Consider the following 24605-nt stretch of genomic DNA (forward strand, 5'->3'; position numbering starts at 1 on the left):
AGTTCAGTTGATGTTGGAGATAGACAGCTGGCTTCTGTATAGCCATCTCAGATACTGGCTTTTGTCAAAGTCCTTAGACTGTATGAAGAGTTTTACAACGCACTCGTTAGAACTCAAGTAAAGGGATCACACGTAGATCTGTAAGGTCGCGGTGATTAACCCCCTTCCTAAACATTCTACATTCTACATATGTGTCCATAAAAAAAACGAAGAATGACGTACCCTTATTGCAACCACTGCAACCGCGCTGGACATCGTCTGCGGTTCTATGCGACTTGCAATACTGAGACATAATTATAAATTTCTTTGGATTTTTTAGAATCAGATCTTTGAATTTCTCAGAAAACGATACAGTTTTCTGAACTTTAACTAATAAGATATTAAGGAAAGCTATTAATAAAAAATTGTTTAAAGTGATCTCTCATTTGTTAAGAGTCTATTACGCTGTACTATTCGGGTCACTCTTAGGGGTCGGGTAAAGCGGGTGTGTGGTCGAAGGAAATATATATTATATTTCAGAAATCTGCCTAAGGTTTAGCCCGATCCTGTTGTGTTAGGTTACGCCCAAAATTCCAAACACGCGTGCTTTGATTAAGGTTTACAGGGCTTCAGCATTTGCCATAAAATAGCGAGCAATTTGTTACAAAACCATATAAATTATATATCATTGTAATCACAAAACTTCAATCTATATCCGTATTCTAACGGAATTTTAAATTACGTCTTTATTTTCGAGAAAATTTAGTCCAAACATAAGGAATATTTTGTTGACATTGGACCATCAAAATCTTAAAATAAAAATTGTCTAAAAATATGCTACAATAGGGATATAGTATAATTCTTTATATCTTTAATTTCCTTCTTCATTTTTGTAAAAATACCTAGCCAATTTTACATAAAACGTTAAATTTCTAACGCTTATTTTGCTACTTTTTTGGACTACTGAAATGGACTCTTAAGAAAATATCGTAAAATTTACGAATGGTTAGTATTTGCGGTATTGCCTTCTACCGTCTAGCGTTAAATTAAAAGCATCATCAAATGTGTACTCGATGTATGTGAAAATACCTTACCACTAATATTAGCATTTTATTCTAATTTTAATACATTGCGAGAACTAAGTAGTAAAAATAGAACTATTATTAGCCTGCACGACTATACATAATGGCATCCGCTGATTGCTCCAGATAAAAATAAATTTTCTTCACGCATATACATTTCCATAATGATTCAACCATACAAGTCTTTTAATTATATACACATCGGGTGCTACAAAAAGCGACCAAACAAAAATTTAAAGATTTAACGTTCTTTCTGACATCGTTAATAGGCCATTATTCCCGCTGACTTTGATGCTCGAGTGTCAAGATAAATAAACCAAGAATTTTCAAATAATACTTAGAGACAGTTTTCACCATCTGAAGCTTTGAACCAATTGGTAAATGTCTTTCAAAAATAATGAATATACAAGAAGTACAATAATTAATACAAGTAAGGAAAACAAACATATTTTTTACTTCTGTGTTTCATACACTGTATGAAATCCAATAGGCTACTTAAATCAGGTCTAATGTATTGACTTCTCTTCACGCATAAACCAAAATTGAACTATCCATAAAGCTATCCAAACCAAACCATCATCAATGAATGAAATCAAAAAATTGGCGCCGGGAGGCACGTACAGCCGCCCATACTTGATATTTTTGTTATCTCAAAAACTGCGACTTGGACTGATTTTGATGTTATTACAAATTTTGTTGCAAATAAATATTATTTCTAATCTTAAATTGAAAACCGCGTTTCGCTAGCTACTGTAATTTTGGAGTTACGATTTTTAAACATTTTTAACCCCCTCCCATACCCCCTTACCAACCTCCCACCCCCACCAAAAACTAATGGCCAGATTCTCGGATGCCATAGTATTTTTGTGCCAAATTTGGTTAAAATCGGTTTAGCGGTTTTTGAGTTATCGTGTTACAGACGGAGAGATAGATGGACAGACGGACAGACAGACAGACAGACACCATGAAAATATTTTGTATTTAGGTCATTTATGATCCAAATAATTCATTTTGAGTGAAATTAAAAGAATATTCTTTTTTTGCCGATCTTAATAGCCTACCATACCTGTCGGTATGGTCGGCTAAAAATCGTCCGATTTAAATGAAATCTGGTATATCGATAGATTGGACCAAGGCCAATTTGACCGTGTACGACACGTGTCACGGTGACAGTTAGTTTTGACGTAAGAAACGTCAAAAGTTGATGTCGTCCGATCGCAACCAAATTTGCTGTGTAAGCTATGAGAGCGACGGTGCACACGGTTCTACCACGGCATATAAATACTTGTGTCTAGCCCTAGCAGGCAACTGTTAAGCCCGACCAATCACGTTAGAGTTTTTGACAAACACAAATGAATTAACACACTCCAAATAACCACGCTAACCAACCTGATTGGTCAAGCTTAATAGTTGACTGCTAGAACTAGACACTTCTCATATAAATCAATCTGCAGGCTAACTCGCTTTGGCGGGAACGCTACGCGTATATCCTCGCGCACGCCGCCATTTGCGTTTCCATCAGCAGAAAGTAACCAGTGTCGTAGTTTTTTCAGCGACAACACACAGTTACGGCAGATTCGAGTCAGTAGCGTGCGGCTTAATTTATTTTGATTTTTTCTTGAGTGATATATTTTGTTTTTGTTGTTTTATTTTTGTTTATTATGTGATATATTTGGTTTTTCTAGTTTTATTTTCGTTTCTTATATAATATGATTTGCTATAGTAGTTTTATTTTTGTTGTTCAATAAAAGTTTCTTTCTGTTTCCTAGAGATCCTATTAGGTATATATATATATATGTGATTAATTATTTAACATATTTTAGTTGTGAAAAAAACAGTAGTATACATATTAGGACATTCAGCTAAATAGGAAGACCTAATTAAAAATCTTAACAAACTTTAATATTAGTAAGATTTAATGTTAAATATTTAGTAAAATTTAATGTTGTATCTAGACATTAAAAATTAAATTTAAAAATCATTATATTATTAATTTAAATATAATTATAAAAGTAAATAAAATGAGTATATCGAAAATAAGTTAACAATACATTTTGAAGATATAAATAAGGCCCACAAAAGTTGTCTTCTGTTCATTTTGAATTTAAAATGTTTACCAATTCACTTTGTAACCGTATAAAATACAATGCGGTACCTACTTTCTTTCCTGCCATGAAAAAAATAGAAGTTTCTCAAAAAAAATTGTGGATTTGTTAATTTGTGAAATTTGAATATTAATAAAATTTGCTACGCCCATTGATGGGCATAATTTGTACGTAGCCTCTTTATATTGTTCAATAAATATTTTATTGGTATTTCTTTAATTCTTGTTTGTAACTCCTGGCATGTTTTTTAATTTTAATTGTCTATTCTCTACAGTGAAATATTTAATTGATTTTTTCATTTTTACTTTTCGAGAAGTATGCGCGGTTAACGAATCATTTGTTTGGACAAAAGTATTGTGTAAATAAAATTCAGTTTCAGTCAATTACAGTATTTTTTTAATACGACCCTGTCTAACAATAGTTTATTTTCTGAGAAAATTTTTGATACGTTTTAATCCGGCCCTGAGTAGGAAACCATAATGGCGCTGTCAAGGTCAAATTTTATAGAAATTTAAAACAATGGAATCTGAGCAGAGTTAGCCTGCCGTGTGATTTATATGCCGTGGTTCTACCCTGCAAAGTACTAGCAAAATTACAGATAAAATTTTAATTAAAATTCTTCACTATCTGGTCTAGAAGAACAAAATTTTATTTTTTCGAATAAAATCGTATCAGTAAGAAGTACAAAAAAATTATTTTAACAAATCAACCTTTTGGAATGAAAAAATGTATGAAAATTGGTTACATCTGTGGGCAAAAGCTATTCTTCAAATAAAAAAAAGGAATGGAAAATTTAAGTACTAGATACCTATTACACCAAAAATATTTTTACGTCATTATACATGAGAATAATATTCCTCTCCGTGAGTGATTTAAGTCATCTAAAGAGTAATTTCTATCATTTCTCAGCCAGCAAGAATAGGGATTTCAATCAGTCAAATCTGGCAGGATTAGTGCGACACAATAGGGCTTATATAACAAAGCAGGCTCAATGTCAAGAGAAAATTAGCCTTTGTGGCCGGTTAGGAGCTGTATAAGTTATGACGACTATATTCTTTATTATTATTTACTTTTAAATGATTTCACTCAAACAAGCCAAATTTACGTAGAGGTAGTGTACTTGACATAAAAATGAGTATTTTATTTACCTATTTGTTGGCTATACGGCTAGACGTAGAAGATTATAAGTTCGTTCCAATGCACAGAGATCCGTTCTTGGTACGGGTACGGCTAGTACACACAGATGATTGCTGCGGGTCGTTTAAAATTGGTTTTAACCTCAGATCAACATTATTTTACAGTGGCCTAAGCCTATAGTCTAAGAGCTAGCAATGTTTTCGAGAAAGTATTTTAAGACGTCTGGCTCTTTGGTATATCTTTTACTATGCTCTCTGGAACAACATGCGGCCCGTTTGGCTGCCGATACCCGTTGTGTTCACTACTGCTCATCAGAAGAAGATCCTATATTTTTTATTAATTTAGTCCTATAAATTCTAGTATTGAATATAAATCGAACATGTCTCCATCGCGCAGTGCGTAGAGTTTCCGACCACGAACCGATGATTCAGAGTTCGAATGCGGGTCAAGACAAAGACTTTTTTATTTTATTTTCGTTTATATTCTGATAGTAAAGTATTAAATAAATCTGGTGATTCAAAAAAACAAATATTTAATACTTTACTATCAGAATATAAATGAAAATAATAATAATAAATAATAATAATATAAGAAGTTTTGTTTGCCGTTTCGGTGAGAGCCAGCCCCTGGACAGCCCACCTGATGAAGAGTAGGCCCAGAAACCGGTTGTGGGAGTGGAGCTTGGTTCCCCCGTTTACGACAAACAAAACAATTTTCTTTTTACTTTTTTTTGAAAAAAAAATTCAAAATTATAAAAAATACACAGCTAAAGGCAAGAACATATTGATAATAATCACATTTATTAATGTAAATCTTTATTTATATTACAATTTTGGTAAATGAATCAGATAAAAGAAAATACGGATAAAAAATTTATAATTTTCAAATAATGACCCGAACTTTTTTTAACTGTTTGGTGTAATCATCACGTGTGGTATACAATATTTACCTCTGAAACCAAAACCACAGTTAAACAAATAATTGCTGAAAAAAAGCGAGAATCAAATTGCCACAGCGTTTTGTGTGTATTTTGCGCGCTTACTTTGTTGACCTCCCCTTAAAGGCATCCCGAAATTAAGCTATTGTTTGTTGTTTACTGAAAAAAAGCAATTGTTTTTTTGTTTCGTTTTTTTTCAGCATACTGGACAGGGCAAGTATCAATCTCGTTGAGCTCTATATTTATTGATTGATACAAAAGTGGCATTATTAATAATGAAAACAAAAGAGCTATTGTTACTAATATAACCCCATTTCCCCGTCGAATTTAATAAATTAATCTATAGTCAACAGACTATAGGTAGATATTATGGATCACTTATTTTGACTAGTCATTATTCCTATTGCTGTTCATAGCATGACGTATTTTGAATTCATATCGGAAAACCAGCCTTTCAACTCTATATCCAGTATTATAGCAAATTTAATTATTTACAAAAAAATAGAACAGCAATAGTTTTATGTGTTCGTAGTACGGTGCTGTCAAAAGTTTAAACAATATAGATAAGTTATCAATTTCCTTCCTAAATATACACACATTTTGGCACCCACACAATTCAACAATTTTGTTATAAATTGCACGATATGATATTATATACTAATTAAAAAACTTTACTTTTAAGGGCACTGTTTACATTTACTTAGTAATCGAAATAATAGATTATTCCTTTTTAATTATGGTGCTGTGCAATTGCCAAGTCATTATAATTATTACAGAAATAAAGATCTCTAATATTGATCCACTTTATTCCTATAACATAGGCCACTCTAGCTATAACTAGTTCTAAAAGGTTCTATGTCTTTTTATTCTAATGTTTTTACAGTTTTGAAATAAAAAATAATATTGTTTAAAAAGCTGTCTGTTTTATAAATTACCAGTGTTTTTTTCCATAACAAGGGGCCGTCCTCTGCCGGAAACACTGCGACCTGTAAGGCCTATTGTGTTTGTCCCCCTTCTATATCTGCACCCATTCTCCTACCCCTGTGGATGGGAGCATAGTTCCTCCGATTCTAGCCTAGCATTCCCAAATAAAAAGTGTCGCTTGCGATCCAGAGCCTCGCAATGACATATTATGTGCTCCGCTGTTTTAGGATCTTCATCGCAGAGTCTGCAGCAAAGTCTTCCTTGATACAGGTTGAGCTTGTTCAGGTAACACTTGACAGCCATGTGTCCTGTCAAGAGGCCTGTTGTAATCCGCACTTTATTCCTGCTAAGCATTAGCAGTTCTTTTGCGGTTTTAGAGCTAGGTCCTTGGAAAAAAGCCTTGCTGTGCCTGTGCCCCTGTCTGTTTCTCCAATGGACATTGTGCTTTTCCCTGATCCAGAGTTTTAGTGCACTACGGGCGATACATTTGGGTATTCCCAATACTGGCTCTGGACCAAGATAGGATGCCGATGATCCCTGCCTAGCTAGCTCATCGGCTTTTTCGTTGCCTTGGATGCCACTGTGGCCCGGCACCCAGAATAATTTAATTCTGTTCCTTCGTGCCAGAGCTCCCAGTTCACCCGCAGGCATTCCCAGACGAGTCTCGACGATACCTTTGGGTTCATAAGCGCCCCAAGTGCCGCCTGACTGTCTGAGCATATATTGATGAGCTTACCTGAATAAGCTCTTCTATTGTTTTCTCTCGCACATTCTGTCTGGAATACGGTTGAGTGTTTACCCAAAGAAAAGGATAAGCTTGCCCATTACCACTGTTACTCTATATTTTATACTTCTATACTTTTACCAGTGTTACTTTTTTTATCCTTTTATAATTTCAGTCATCAAGTGATATATTTTCATTAACTGGTTTTTATGATCGCCCAGTAGTTTTGTGTCATGGACCATTTTGTATATTAACTTAATCTGTATATTTTATTTACTGGATTGGTATTACAAACTTAAATAAATGTGTAAATCCCCCATTGGAGGATAATTACTTTAAATAAATGTATACTTTTTTGAATTTTTATTTCGTTGGTTTATCGTAAAAACACATTAAGTTGACATTTTTGTTTAATTGATTTTTTAAAATAGCAATAGCCAATTATTACTAATTATTACGTTACCATAGGAAAATCCACGATAAAAACAATTTATTTTGTGTTATAAAATTTTCTTATTTTTTTCGATTTATTCATATGATATGACATTTTGAGGATGAAAGTTAAGTATTATATATTTTAATGCTAAAAAGTGTCGACAGATTCACCAGGGTCATACATGCGGGTTATCACTGAAATCGTTTTCCAAACAAAAAAATATTAAAATTTATAATACTGATGTTCACTGCTACCTAGAGCAAATTACATTAAAAAAAATTGGCGCTAGGAGGCACGTATAGTCGCCCATACTAAAATATGTTAATATCTCGAAAACTGCGACTTTGACTGATTTTGATGTTATTACAAATTTTGTTGCAAATATTATTCCTAATCTTAATTTGAAAACCGCGTTTCGCTAGCTACTGTAATTTTGGAGTTACGATTTTTTTAAATTTATAACCCCCTCCCATACACCCTTACCAACCCCCCACCCCCACCAAAAACTAATAACCAGATTCTCGGGTGCCACAGTATTTTTGTGCCAAATTTGGTTAAAATCGGTTCAGCGGTTTTTGAGTTATCGTGTTACAGACGGCAGACGGACAGACAGACAGACACCATGAAAATATTTTGAATTTAGGTCATTTATGACCCAAATAACTCATTTTTTTTTTGCATTAAAATACCGGAATAACCATGCGTACTAGCATCACAATGAAGCTGAGTTTCTGCTTTAGGTGAGTATAATGCTAAAACTGGTTTAGACATTAATATTTCTTTTAAATTATTAAAACTAGTAAATTGCTCAGATCCAAAATTGAATTTACTGTTTTTTTTAGTTAAATTATATAATGGGCCAGCAATGGTTGAGAAATTTGGAACAAATTTTCGAAAGTAAGAGGTCAAACCAATGAAACTTTGAACCTGTTTTACATTTTTTGGCACTGGGTAATTTTTAATTGCTAATAAATGCTCATCATTCGGACGAATTTCTTTTTCATTAATAACACAGGCCGACATGATTTTTGTAACACGAGTCAGTTGCAGAATTTCTTCATAAAAATATGCTTCTAATAACAGAAAAAATACTCCTGAAGCTCCTACACGTACCACTTTTCAGTTGCCTAATTACGCCTCTTTTTTGCAGGTAGTCAATTTTATAGATGTCAGGTATTAAGTCTAGGTAGATTCGTTTACATACAGGTAAATTTTATGATGGGATGATTGAAAGGGACGCATTTTGTGCACTATAATATATTGTGAAAAACATAAGAGAGTTCAGTTTTCAGTTGATTTTCGACGTGAGTTGTTCTATGCGTGTAGATAAATAGTACGAAAATGTCAAGTCAAACGCGCCGCAGTTGTAAAGTGTCTCCTGATCGATTTTGTTACATTTGTGGAGAATTTATGGTGCAATCACAAGCCAGACCATTTTCTGAAAATGTGAAGAAAGCCTACTTCAAGTATTTTGGAGTTTTGGTTGGAGATCAAGACAAGCAGTGGGCTCCTCATGTGTGCTGCGTTACTTGTAGCGTGTCGCTTGTGCAGTGGATGAAAGGGAAGAGGAAAAAAAATGCCATTTGCGGTTCCAATGGTATGGCGAGAACCAACTAACCATTTTGACGATTGCTATTTTTGCCTGACGAAAACTGAAGGTTTTTCCAAAAAACAAAAGCACAAGATCGAGTATCCCAATTTGCCGTCTGCCATACGACCTGTTCTTCATGGTGCAGATCTCCCAGTGCCGATCGCGCCCTTAGACTGGCAAGGTATTGTTTTGGAAGATAAGGAAGATATTGAATCAAACAGCTCTGGAGACCAGTGTACTGATCCTACCTTTACCCCAGAGGGCGGTTCCGACAAGCCACATTTGATTGTTCAAAGCGAGTTGAATGACTTAGTGCGTGACTTGGGGTTATCAAAGCAGCAGTCAGAACTTCTTGGATCCCGGCTTAAGGAATGGAATCTGTTAGCCAATGAAACCAAATTAGCCAATGTTTGAGGAGTGTAAACTATAAAATATAATCGGTATATAGGCTTAAGAAGTTCTTAAATCATGTTTTGAATAGCTATCTTAATATATTGAATATTGTACTATTGAATGATGTTTTATTAATGTAACAAAAAAACCTTACGTGTTACGACTTTTTTTTTGCCACTTTCGTGATTAGATAGGTTCATTCTACCACAATATCCTATTGAGCTTTGTGTTACATCGAAAAATTTTTTTTTTGTCGGCCTGTGTAATATATCCTAAATATTTTATCTCAGTATATAAAAAAGTACATTTATCTATTCTCAAAGTCAAGCGATTTTCCACTAATAGTTTAAAAACATGCTTTAAAATTGAGATATTTTCTGGTATAGTATAGTAAAGTTTTATATAAATTTTTACTAACTTTACCCTTTTGGTTGATGAATTTCAAAAATCTCTTCTAATTCTTTTTGTAGGATTTCATTCTTCTAGACCACATAGTAAGGAATTTTCATACAACAAATTGTTCCGACATAATTTTACTCTCTAAGAGGATGAATTTCCTAAAATCGCTTTGTGTAGCCAATTCACTAGTGTCGTTTAAACGAACCTTTGTTCTAATATTTATGTATCTAAAGCTGGCTGTATGAACTGATCCCTAAAATATCTAAAAACTTGATATAATATAATCTCACTGACAAACCACTGACAATGACATAATTTATTTCTGGAGGTATTGTGTGTAGGTGTTTTTCAGGTATGTTTTAATATTTAGTCGATTTACACAAAAAATAGCCATTGAACAATTTAAAAATACCTCATAACAAATCTAGACATATATACCTTTCATTTAAAAAAAGAATCATCAAGATTGGTAAAGCAGTTTCGGCGGGATGGATGTAACAAAAAAACCCTTTGAGCTTTTATATATGTATGGATTTTGTTTCAAATATTATTCCTAATCTTAATTTGAAAACCGCGTTTCGCTAGCTACTTTAATTTTGGAGTTACGATTTTTTAAAATGTTTAACCCCCTCCCATACCCCGTTACCAACCCCCCACCCCCACCAAAAACTAATGGCCAGATTCTCGGATGCCACAGTATTTTTGTGCCAAATTTGGTTAAACTCGGTTCAGCGGTTTTTGAGTTATCGTGTTACAGACGGAGAGATAGACAGACAGACAGACAGACAGACACCATGAAAATATTTTGTATTTAGGTCATTTATGACCCAAGTAACTCATTTTGAGTAAAATTAAAAAAACTTTTTTTTGCCGATCCTAATAGCCTACCATACGGCTAAAAATCAGTAGTGCACAGTTTTTCTTAAATACAGGGTGGTACAATTTTCTATTTTTTTTTCGAAATATCTCTGGTGTTATATTTGATACACGTCTTCCATGCATCAAAATGCTTATTTTGATATAAAAAAATGTTTTATTTCTTCATTTCCTCCCCAGTCGATGAAGAAATTATTTCGATACAAGTCATTGTATACATCAGATTTTCAGCGATTGACCCTGAAGTAAACTGACTTTAATTTTTTTAAGCAAAAACTATGTGCCGGACAAAAAATATGAGGAGGTAAAAATGTTTAGAAACGAATGGAGATTTTGAAAATAATTTTATTTTAAAAGAAGTCAGTGGTATACCACTTTTTTCTCCAAAAATATTCAATGTAAAACCCGTATAGACGACACAGGCACTGTTCTGTTTTAACAGAGAAAACCTATTTCCTGACTAGATAGAGCTAAACCGACATAGATGTCATGGGCTCGATTTCTGAGACAAGTTTAATGGCATAAACCGCCTGTTGATATTTTCACTGCCAACTGAGATACGGGGTCTTTTTGAATTTTTTACCATTTTGAAAATTGCCCATAACTTTTTTATTTCGCGGAATATTAAAATTCTGTAAAGACGTTTTTAAGGCACTTTTTTAAGCACAATCCAATGGCGTAGTGAGATTTTTTCTATGCTTGCTCTTTTTCTCAGAAATAATAAAAAATATAATTTTTTAAATGGAAATCATAGTTGGCTATGAACTTAAAAAAATGCTGGTGTTTAACCATTTCGAACGATATAAAGTTATGGATACCTATTTCTAAGAATGAGAGAAATAATAGGTTTCTCATCTTTGTATCGAAGTGTGCCTTGATTTTGTGTTGACCTAGTTGTCTAATTATTTTTTATCACAGTTTAATATTCTATATTATTAATCTGCATAATTAAAGACTTTTGAAAAGGTAAATTAACATTCTATAATAATTTTAGTAATTATAAATTGAAATCGATACAATAAACAAAGAACAAAAGGGGTCAGTCAAAAAATGTATTTTTTGACTGACGAATATAGTTTTCTAAAAAAACTCATCTAAGATGTTGAAACTGAGCATCTTCTCGTTGAATATATATGTATAATAAACATCTTTTGCGCACAAAGTTACAGCGATTTATTAGGCGAACTGGTGTAATAAGTCCAAAAGCTTGCCTAGTAGCCTGCTGCAATTCTTCTCTCGTCCAATGATTCTTCCCTTATATATTATAAAATGTTTTAATTTCTGTTGCTAGTTCCAAGGCGTTAAAAGCTATATACGACTATTTTATTATAATTTCCCCCATAAAAAGTCGAAAGAAATTAAATCACAGGACCTAGCAGGCCAAGATATGGGGGCCCCTTGTTCCAATCCGATTCTCCCTAAATTCTCCATTTAATGGCGTTTTAATTGTAATTAGCAAAACTAATAAAGAATGTCGATTTATCTTTTCAAAAGTCTTTAATTTTGCAGATAAATAATAAAATAGAATATTAAATTGCGATAAAAAATAATTAGGCAACTAGGTCAACACAAAATCAAGGCCCTTCGATACAAAAAAAAAAACTCTAATATTTCTCTCATTCTTAGAAATAAATACCCATGACTGTATATCGTTGGAAAGGGTTAAACATCAGCATTTTTTAAGTTCATAGCCAACTATGATTTCCATTTAAATAATTATATTTTTATTATTTCTGACAAAAAGAGCAAGTATAGAAAAAACTGACTAGACCGCTGGATTGTGCTTAAAAAGTGCTTTAAGAACGTTTTTACAGAATTTTATTATTCGGCGAAATAAACAAGTTATAGGCAATTTCCAAAATGGTAAAAAATTCAAAAAAAGACCCCCGTATATCAGTTGGCAGTGAAAATATCAACAGGTGGTTTTGCCATTAAACGTGTCTTAAAAATCGAACCCATGACATCTACGTCGGTTTTGCTCTATCTAGTGAGAAAATAGGTTTTCTCTGTTAAAACAGACCAATTTCGACCACCCTGTACACCAAAAAGGTATTTTGATCCATAGAAGACACGTATCAAGTTTTACAAAGATATCTACATATAATAAAATCATAGTTGTCATGAAAAAAAAAATTATAAAATTTTACCACCCTGTATCTCAGAAGTTAAGATGTTTAGGATATACATTCATATGACGATTTTCTCTTAGAATAGGTCCAAGAATCACACCCTTAAATATTAGCATGTCATTAAGGACCACCCTGTATAATTTCAGTGATAAACCATATGAACGTCCCAGGTGAATCTGTAGACACTTTTTTAGCATTAAAATATGTAGCACTTATAGTAACTTTTACCCTCAAAATTACATTCGAATCTTTAAAGGCACTTGGAAGAAAGTTATAATAAATCGAAAAAAAAACGCCTTGTAGCTTCGAAACAAAGCAGAATGGGTCCTATGTTGATATAAAAATTGATAATATATAATCATAATATACATAACCCAAACAAGAATAACGAAAGCCCTGTTAACACCTTAATAATTAATAAACAGAAATATACTTACTTTTCAGTACTGGCGTTACAGGTTCTGGCACCTGAAATAATTGAACCTAATTATATCCAAAAAAGGTCCAATAATGTATCTCCTTACCTTTACCAAAGGGTTATACTGATACTTATTATCAGAATCTATCCTCGGTGTAGCTGCTATTGCCGAAATCGCCGCTGTTGGAAAAATCATTTCCTGAAAAAAAAATATTTCAAAATCAAATTTTGTAAAATAATTGAAGGGGTTAGAATCATAAGGGTCTAAAAGTACATCTGGCATTGTTTTGAGATAATTAAAGTTAAAGTTGATTGCCTATTGTAAATTCTGCATGAACGCATTTGAAATGATTGTTGCGTAAAAGAATGCAGTTCACGTAACTATTTCATATACCGTTTGCCACAGACTGAAAAAAACTGTATTTAACTAGTTTTATGTCACTTGGATCCATATGCTTCTGACAACTTTCATCAATTTCTGTCAGGAAAAAAAGGTATAAGTCGATTTTTTATAGAAATAACTAACATTTTATTATACAAAAAAGGTATCAAAAATTACAACAAGAACTTTAGCCAAATAATTCTAATTTTCGTAATCCGACACCACACTGTCGTTGCCTTCAGCCATTTCTGGATTTTCCTCAACTTCAACCATAACCGTCGTCTGATTGTTTTTTGGAACTTTTGTTTGCTTTTGCCTCATGGAGGATAGTTAAATAAAAGTCATGGTGAATAGGTGGAATAAATGGTAGAAGTTTGGTTAGATTTTCCCATTTTATGTACGGAATCTTCAATGAAGTTGGATATAAGGGCTTGAATACTTCATTATTTAGCAACAAAGATGGTCTTCCCCATTTAAGCGTCGAGCAATTCTCGCTTTGACACATAGGAACAAAAGGTGTTCTTACTTTACTATACAAAAAAGAAAAGAAAGACTCTTTTTTGAATTGGAACCAGACTATCTCACGCCACTTTATCGGTTTCTTTTCAACGTCCTTTCTTGGGTCAATCATTATACTGTTAAGATGTTGAAATGAAACAAAATCAGTTTTTTTCATTTCATAAACAGTGAATTTTTTAGATGTTTTTTTTTATAACTTCAGTCCAGTCCCCTGGAACAAAAACGGTTAATAGTTTTCTCAATGCGGGCAAAAGAGCGATCGCAGTCTATATATGAATGTCTAATTTCAAACAACTTGTGATCTATATTTTCCAGGCTAGTAGATTGGACTAAATACATAAACAACTTCGCAATATTTTTGTTCTTGTTCTGGCCCCCACATTGATCACTATAACATAACAAATGAGTAACACTTTTAGGAAGACTTTTGACATACTAAAAATAATGGTTTATAGAGCATCTTTATAATACTGTTTTATAAAACTCACCTTAAATAATGATTTTTGTAATACAGTCTCTTACCGGAATTGTTTTTCTTCTATTTACTTATTTTAACACACAAAATATCAGAAAAACACAAGAGCCGGTTTGCACGCGTCAATTATATTGCATCTATGTGACAAAACTTTGCAAAAAATTTGGGAGTCAAATAGGTCCAAGTGCGCTTCAATCCCTTTGACACTAAGAATAAATGCGATAAAACTTAGTAATTCTCTTGCTCGGTTAATAGATGGCGCCAAACGTCCCAGAATCACTTGGATCTCTTTGCTACCAAACAAACACTACATTTAACTTTGAAAATATGGGTCAAACTCATATTTTTAAAAAATGTCACTTAGACCCTTATGATTCTAACTCCTTCAATTATATTCTTCGAAATAATAGTTAGTTCGGAACCAGTTTAGGAACGAAGCAGTGCATTAGTCCACAATTTCTCGTTGGTATGGAGAATTTAAACGTGGACGGATTAGTCTTAACGACGCACTGTGGTCCCGCAGCGCAGGCTCAAAAAACGCGAAAAAACGATTTTTGTGAAATTAGTCAAGACCGAAAATATAATAGAACGATTGTTAAATATTCAGTTTATTGCAAAATGACCAATAAATAGATTGTCGTCATATATTTGAGACGAAGTGCGTTGAAAAAGTTATATTTCATTATTTTTAAATATTCTGATATAATTCATAGGTATAGGGAAATTGGAACAATTTCCGTTGCACGTCATCGATGACACCATGCGTCGTCTTATGAAGTTTGCTGGTGCCCTATACCTCATTTTTACAATGCCAGAATAATTTAAAACCTAAGATAAATAGACAAACGACGAAAGAAGATGATGGCAGGTGAAATCTTTAGGAAGATGAGTGTAAGAAAAAATCGTAACGCATCATTTGTAATTTGCTGGTAGTACCGACAGAGATTTATGTAGGTATATTTTTTCGCGTGTAGATACAAATTTAGACCTATGAAATTTTCAAAATAAGTCTATCATAACTCAATACATCTAATACTAACTAAAGTCATCATAAATCTAAATACATCTTTTTTATTTTTCCGGAAAAAAACGAGATTTGGTATATTAGTATATGACATTAAATTAGAATTGGTTGACGTATTCAATTGTTTTTAGTCACTTCCTGTTTCACCGGAAATGACTACAACTTTTGATTTTTAAATGGCACCATCGGTATATTTTTACTTTATTCGATAGAAAATCACACTCTGAATAGAATGACATATTATATGTCAACTTTTGACATTTTCGCTTATAAATAAATCGTATTTTAAATTTCAATCGAGAGTACCATGGCTGTGTTAAAAAAAAACTAATTTTTAATCAAGGAGCCTTGGAAAAATACATTTGACCCTCTAATGTTTTTCGTGTCTTGTCCTGGCCGGTTAAAAGATGCTCCCCCCCCCCCCAACTCGTATTTTTAATATTATATCTCATTTTTTTCAAATCGAACAAGGGTGGTTCATTAGCATATTTGGAAGAAGCATTTTTTTACGAATAATTTGGTACCACACACTTGCTACTTCGAGTCAAATTGGCGTTATGAACCGCAACAATATCAAATAAACCATATGCGAAAATGTCAAAAGTTGACATAATGATATGTAATTTTATTCAGAGTGTCATATTCTATCGAATAAAGTAAAAAAATACCGAGGGTTTCATTTAAAAATCAAAAGTTGTACTAATATACGGTGAAACAGGAAATGACCAAAAACAAATGAATACGTCAATCAATAATCCTAATTTATGTCATATACTAACATACCAAATCTCGTTTTATTATCTGAAAAAATAAAAAATTATAGGGGTCACTTTTGAGACGCACCCGGTATATGCAAAATATAAAAGAGAACCTTCGTGTTATTAAGCATTATTTTATATTCAATTATGTATTTGTTATTTAAGAAGTTAGATAAAATTATTACTTTTTTTATATATGTTTTCTCTTGGTTTTAGGTCAATAAATAATTTTACTTTTATTTCATTAAGTACATTTATTTTTTTTATACACCGTCTAACGTTTCGACCATTTTTTTGGCCTTCATCAGAGTCTACAATTATTACATTAAACAAATTTTAAAAATCATTAAAAATACAATAAAAATATTTTTGTTTTACTTACCCAAGAACGTAGATCATAGAAGGCCAAAAAATCGGTCGAAACGTTAGACGGTGTATAAAAAAAAATAAATGTACTTAATGAAATAAAAGGAAAATTATTTATTGACCTAAAAACAAGAGAAAACATATATAAAAATATAATTTTAAAGGTCAAAGAACATAAAAAAACAAAAATAAAATTATTACTTGATTTGTTCAAAAATCGCACTCTCAAAAAATATACAGATTTGTAAAATAAAAATGAAAACTCAATCATCAGTCATTACAATAATACAAATATCAAGTATGTTAAGTAGCTGTTCCTAGTTTAATATTGATATTTGATATTGCTCATTGACTAATATTGATATTTGATATTGTGCCTTCAGTTTTTATTAATTATAATTATAAGGTATAATTACTTTATCTATAAAGACTTTTTAATAAGGCTGTTACCTAATCGAGCACATTCTTGCTATCTAATTACAGATACTAAATTATTGAAACTAACCTTAAGAATATTGTCCACATCTTGAGGACCTGGTGTGGCTGAAGGTAACGGTTCCCGAGGAGCTGCTAAGGGAGGCTGGTTCTGAAAAAAAACATGTAAATTGAATTATTGATTGTTGATTTGGAAAAACAGGTAATGTAGAAAGAGTTTCAATAATTTTATAAAAAGACTAACAAACTTTTCTGAAAAAATTATTAACAACAAACCAGGTATTAAGAGAAAGTTTTTCACTGCTAACTAATGTATTATTGAAAGTAATTATATGTATTACATGGCATGGTTGTAATAAATAATTTCATGACCGTTTTACGTAGGAAGAAATCGTAGATGCTGTTACACCTTATAACCACCTTTTTAAAAGAATACAAATTTACAACTTAATCATTCTTAAAAAATAAAATAAAACTGTTTCTATTGATTCTACTCGTCATTATTGGCAACGATATATAATTTTAACCAAGCAAATAAAAGAATATAGAAAAAAATCTAGCTACCTTTTGGAGAATCAACATAATTCTTTTGCTTGTAATATACCTCTATAAACTAATAAACAAGGTATTGACAAGCCTTACATAGAAACTCTCGCAAATATATACAAAGAAGCCAAAGTAATGATATATAAAACAACCCCAGAGTTCTCCACTGGGAAAGGAGAACGACAGGGAGACGCGATATCCTCAAAACTGTTTGGTTTGGTTTGGTTTGGCAGCAACACTAGAAGAGATCTTCCGTCAACTAGACTGGACCTTTTTTGATGGAAAGAATTAAAAATAGACTAGCTTTTTCCCGCGACTATGTTCGACTCGTAGATCGAGCTAGTGAGTAGTGTGAGCCTTACAAATGCAATATTTAAACTATGTTTTTAAGAGTTTTAGAGTTACTCGTATTTCATATATGAAAGTTAGCAATTGTCGATTTTCTGGGTATTATACAGGGCGAGTCTTGAATAAGCGCAAATATTTTCAGGGCTGGTTGATCTCGATAAAAGAAACATATTTTTTCTTTACGATTATTACGATAAAAGAAACATATTTTCTCTTTTTGTTGATTTTCTCGGTATTATACAGGGCGAGTCTAGAATAAGTGATATTTTCAGAGTGGTAGATCTCGATAAAAGAAACATATTTTCTCTTTACCGGTTTTCAAATAACTCCAAAATAACCGAGTTATTTTACTTTAAAAATTTCCAAAAAAAACAATTTTTTGCTTTAATTTGGAGAACCACTGGAGCTTTTCGTTTTTTTTTGTCTGGTAAATTTAAACTACTACCTATGTTGCCATATTATGAAGAAATTATGGTTTTTAACTAAAAAAAATCTAAAAAGTTAAATAATCTTAATAATTCTAGCAGTTATCGAAATCGAAGTATTTCAAAGTTCAATTTTGGCCCCAAAATGATTTTGAAATTTTGCTTTTTAACACTTTTTTCAAAATTTTCTAACTACTTCCATTGACTGAAACTAATTATGTATGATTGGATAGAAGGTGGATGTGGTTTTTTATTTCTTAATTATGTATAGGGTGTTTTAGAAATTTAACCAAAGTCGAAATTTTGCAAAATCTTTTCAAGAAAAAGAAAATCTCTCGAAAATAATAAATAGTGAAATGACTATTTACCCTCTATAGATAGAACCCTACCTATGGTCCCATATAAACTGTATTACTAAAATAAACAGCTTCGACATATAAAGTTGCCAATTGTCGCTTTTCTTGATATAAACCTCTGATTTATTTTTATTTTTCAAGGGCATTTTTTATTCCTAGAAGAATGATTTGAAGAAGAAATATTTTGTTCATATTATTGATGTCACTGAATAAACCCTTGTATAAAATTTTATACTTCTAGATGCTATATTAATGCATTTTCGTACAGCAAACTTTCATTCCCTATTCTACTCCCCAAGGGTATGAATTTCATAAATTCGCTATATCCAAATAATTAACTCATGTCTTTTAAATGATCCTTTGTGCAAATTTTTATGTGTATAATCCACGAAGTCACGAAGGTTTATATAAATTTTTACTAACTTTACCCATTTGGTTGATGAATTTCAAAAATCTCTTTTCATACTGATCTAATCCGAATTTTCATACAACAAATTGTTCGACATAATTTTACATTCTAAGAGGATGAATTTCCTAAAATCGCTTTGCGTAGCTAATTCACTAATCACTAATGTCAGTTAAATGAACCTTTGTGCTAATATTTATGTATCTATAGCTGGCGGTATAAACTGACCCCAAAAATATCTAAAAACTTGATATATAATCTAACTGACACACCACTGACAATGACAAATAATTTATTTTTGGAGGTATTGTGTGTAGGTGTTTTTCAGGTACGTTTTATAATTAGTCGTTTTACACAAAGAAATAGCCATTAAACAATATAAAAATATTTCATAACAAATCTAGACATATATAACTTTCATTTAAAAAAAGAATCATCAAGATTGGTGAAGCGCTTTCGGCGGGATGGATGTAACAAAAAAACCCTTGAGCTTTTATATGTATATGTACGGATGGAGAATATCTTAACCATCTAAGATTCGCTGATGACGTAGTCTTAATAGCCAATAGTCCTGAAGAACTACAAACACAAATTAACGAACTAAATACAGCCAGCAATAAAGTGGGTCTCAAAATGAATTTAGCAAAAACTAAAGTAATGTACGACAAACTAGTGGAAAGAAAAGACATTATAGTAAATAACACAACACTGGAAATAATAGAAGAATATATGTATATTTGGGACAACTAACCTAACCTACTACCAGAAATTAAGAGAAGAATTAAGTTAGCATGGAGTACTTATGGAAGAAACTCAATCATATTCAAACCTAGAATGCCACTTTATCTAAAGAAGAGAACATTTGACCAATGTGTACTACCAGTCATGACCTATGCATGCGAAACCTGAACACTTAAAACCGACATTATAAGGAAACTGGTCGCACAACGCTCAATGGAACGAAATATGCTGGGAATAACCAGATGAGACAAAATATTAAAATAAATTAAATACGACAAAAGACCGACAATATCAAATCAAGTGGCAATGGCAGGACATTTATTTATTGTCATATCACTCTAGATTGAAACATCAATACTAATTTCATTAAGCGAGAATACAAAAAAGTTTTATTATGATATGTCATTCTGTTCAGAATATCAATTTCTATCAAGTAAAGTGAAAAAAATACCCAGGCTACTACCAATTAAAAACAAAAAGCTAAAATAATTTACGGTGAAACAGGATGTGACCGAAACTAATTGAATACGTCAATCAGTCCTGATTTACGATAATATCAAATCTCGTTTTTTAACTAAACATATAAAAAGTTATAGGGGTGAGCCATTTTTGAAAACCACCCGGTATACGAACATGGATATTTTATTTCGGATTTCTAAAAAGTTCGTCATCTATGACGTGTATAAGGACCCACACGGAATCCCTACCATTATTAAATTAAAGCAACCCGAAAAATAACTATAAAGCTAAACTGTTTAAATTCATGAACTAATCGATCCATTTAAATGAGATAAACTTGTTCGCGCACATAATCTCTCCCCTAAACTGGCAACCGGCTTTAATACGCGCACCAGCAACAAAATATACACTTGATATAGTAGCAGCGGTGTTATTATGCATCACCGCTCCCAGTTTTAGCCCGCTAATTACAATCCGTAACGTATAATTACAATGAGCCGTTAGCTATGCCATTACAATAATATTTACCTTTACTTTTGACCGTATATAATATGGTAGGTACCTGTTCGCGGGATTTCACCTAGAGACCTGAATTATTTATAAACAAATTATTTTGGATCAATTATTTTCGACGTTCCTTTGAATGTGCTAGACAATGACATAACAAGAATGTACATCTTTGAAAAAAACTTCACTGTAGTATTGAGTAATAAAAAGGATTGGAGGAGAGAAACGTTTGCTCAGCAGGTAAAAGACCATACCATAATGTGGTATGCTGATGCTTCCAAAACCAAAGCAGGAACAGAGATATAGAGTATTTGGTCCGAAAACTAAATACTCCGCACCTACCCCAGCATCCTTCTCCTTCAGACAGAAATCTACGGTATCGAAAGATGCGTACAAATTATCTTAGATAGGAACTATCGGAAACAAGAAATAGACATCTTATCCGAAGTCAAGTAGCATTAAAAGCGATCATCTCAGTAACCCTCAATTCTGCCAGACAAGCATCAGATTATGCTCCAAATAACAGAAAATTATGCGCAGTAATTACTCTAGATGTGAAAAATGCGTTCAACAGTGCTTTGAGGCAGATCATTCTGGACGAAATGCAGAAATGGGATATATTGTCCCTGACTAACATGGTGCTAAAAGGCAGATTAACGTAGGCAGCGGAGTGCCACGGGGGTCAGTACTTGAGCCAAGACTATGGAATAACAACAACAACAACAAATAACGCTTTATTGTGCAAAAAGCCAAAATAGCTTCATCGGCAAAGCCTTTTTTACAAAACAAACAAAAGCACAAAAAAATATACATTACAAATCATACAATTCAAAAAAATTCAAGTCATTAAAATTACAAATAGAACATGGACAATTGCAGAACACAAAAAAAGGCGTATCAATAAAATTTTACAACAGGAAGATTGTAAATAGATATAATTTTAAGAGTTATAAAATATTAAATATTTGACCTTTGACCAGTGTGTGAGATGATCAAAATCTTAAAATTCAAAATTGTTCATGATTAAACATTAACAAAAAAGTCGTTTTTTTTATAGGGCTCTCTCCAGTAAACATGATTTCAGAGCTTTGCGAAATGTGGGAAAGAATGAAAGCGGCTTGATATTCAAAGGCAGATGATTGTACATTTTTTTGGCATTGTACAGTATTGAACTTTTAACTAGTTCTTAACTAACATTTCTAAGTGGATAGTTATGAGATGGGCTTTCGGGAACAGCAGATATGTGCTTGCGGATTAAGCAAACGGATTCAAAAATGAATAAAGAAGGAAGAGCCAGTATTTTGAAATTTTTAAAGAAATTCTGGCAGTGAGTTCTACTGTTAATACAATAAATATCGAACTGCTCTCTTTTGAAGTCAGAAAATCCGATCAAATTTTGTTGCGCAGCAAGTACCCCAGAATGGAAGGGCATAACGAAGATGTGACTCAAAAAGGGCATAATAGGCTAGCGGTTGATAAGTTAAGTTCCTTAGAAACTGATCGTAGCGCAAAACAGGCAGCGCTTAGTTTCTTTGATAGAGCTTCGATGTGAAAGTCCCATTTTAACGAGTTGTCTACAACAAGTCCTAAGAATTTCACAGAGTCCACGGCGTCAATAGTGGTGTTATTAAGTACAAAAGGTTATATAGTACTTTTATATGACAAAACTTTAGTTTTTGATAGGTTGAGGCAAAAAAGTTGATAGGTTGAGGTAAAAGTCATATAAAAGTACTATACAACTTTAAATATATATAAAAGTACTATACCACTATTTACATCGTGGAGTCTGTAAAATTCTTAGGACTTGTTGTAGACAACTCGTTAAAATGGGACTTTCACATCGAAGCTCTATCAAAGACACTATATATAATATTTAGTACAACGACCTACTGGAAACAGTTATGTCCGAAGAAGTAACATTAATCGATTTTACCGATGACGTAGCGATGGAGGTAACGATCAAAAACAAAAATACACCCATATGTGTTGCTAATGCAGGACTACAGTTGAGGGTTGGAACCTTTGGTGTTACACAGCAAAATAAAAACACTAAATCACCACAATACACCAAAACACTTTTACTTTTACACTGGACGCGCGTTTCGCTAACCATGTTAGCATCATCAGCAGATGATTATAAACTATAACTTAGTTTATAAAACACGGACAATAAAAAACGCAAAACTATAACTTAGTTTATAAAACTAAGTTATAGTTTATAATCATCTGCTGATGATGCTAACATGGTTAGCGAAACGCGCGTCCAGTGTAAAAGTAAAAGTGTTTTGGTGTATTGTGGTGATTTAGTGTTTTTATTTTGCAATGCAGGACTACTAAGAGTGGCCAACTGGATCGAGCGCAAAAGTTTAAAACTAGCACCAAGCAAAACTGAAGCGGTTTTATTAACCACTAAGTGGAAAGTCTCTCACATTTCATTTAATCTTCTCGGTACAACGATTACACCAAAAAATGCTTAAGATGAGGAACCTTGGAGTTAGGCTTGATTCAAAACATTCATTCGCCGAGCATATAAATCAAGTTAAACGAAAGGCGGAAAGAACTTTGACCACAATGGGTAGGTTGATGCCTAATAATATAGCCTAATATAGGAGGACCGAAGGTTCTAAACGAATAATCCTAGCCTGTGTAGCACATTCTCAGTTGCTGTACGTCGCGCCAGTGTGGCAATTCGCTATAACAAAGGGATATACTCGTAAGGCAAAAACTTAACCAGTGGACACCTACTCCAGCATCCTTCAGGCAGAAATCGAAAAACTATCGAAAACAGGAAATATACATCTTATCCGATAGTCAAGAAGCACTAAAAGCGATCAACTCAATAACCATTAATTCGAAGTTGGTCCAAGCATGTCTACAGAAGCTGAAGCTAACAAATTAGGTAAAGAAAATAAAGTCTTCCTACTCTGGGCGTTAGCTCACCAAGGGATAGAAGGCAATGAAAAAGCAAACGATCTAGCTAGAAAAGGATCGAACACTCTACTAACTAGATCAGAACCATTCTGCTTCGCAAATGGAAACCTACTTAAAACGGAACTCTAGAATCTGCAAGACTCCATCGGCAACATCGAATGGGAATCTTCCAACCGGTCCAAGACACTCGGAAGAAATTTCTCAGAACTTACGACCGAGAAAAATTAGAGATTTTCTTTGATTTAAGTAAGAATAATATATAGACTGTCACGGGGTTTAAGCGAGGACACTGGCTCATTGAACACCTCCGTAGATTGAAGCTAAGAAACAATGGCGAATGTATATTCTGTGGGAAAAATGGGGAAACGCCAGAACACCTCATAACTGAGCGAGCGCAGAGACGGCAACCATTCGTGCCAAAAACTTTGATACGACTGATATCGGAGATGGAGACTACCCTCTGTAAAACCGTCTCAGATACTGGCTTCTTTCAAAGCCTTGAGACTGTATGATGAGAAAGGGAGACGATAGATCTGTAAAATCACGGTAATTAACCCCCCTCCCATACATTCTACATTTTATATTATACAAGACCCTCAAAACAGGCATTTGTTTCAACCGCCCCAAATTTCTTATCGTCCATCCATTTCTTTAAGTACATATATATAATAGGATATCCATGTGTGCACCCGTACTTTATCTTGACGGAACAGCATTTATTACTTCGACAAATGCGATAGTTTTTGTTTCAAATCAATATCGAATCTGTCCAAAAGCTTTGAATAATATTCGGCCAT

General features: G+C 32.9%; 1 protein-coding gene across 3 annotated transcripts in view; it reads right to left on the reverse strand.

Moving 5' to 3' along the window:
- LOC115890583 (AF4/FMR2 family member 4-like) overlaps positions 1–24605 on the reverse strand; it is a 298633-nt gene that overhangs the window by 87475 nt on the left and 186553 nt on the right. For all 3 annotated transcript variants that reach the window (XM_030910855.1, XM_030910854.1, XM_030910856.1), the window contains exons 5-7: positions 17160–17240; positions 13237–13329; positions 13150–13180 (exon numbers count right to left, since the gene is read on the reverse strand). In XM_030910855.1, coding sequence (XP_030766715.1) covers positions 13150–13180; positions 13237–13329; positions 17160–17240 — 205 coding nt within the window. The remainder of the gene's footprint in view (positions 1–13149; positions 13181–13236; positions 13330–17159; positions 17241–24605) is intronic.

The sequence above is a fragment of the Sitophilus oryzae genome, unplaced genomic scaffold (assembly GCF_002938485.1).
Source record: "Sitophilus oryzae breed Bouriz unplaced genomic scaffold, Soryzae_2.0 scaffold_888_pilon_pilon, whole genome shotgun sequence".
Classification (NCBI taxonomy): domain Eukaryota; kingdom Metazoa; phylum Arthropoda; class Insecta; order Coleoptera; family Curculionidae; genus Sitophilus; species Sitophilus oryzae.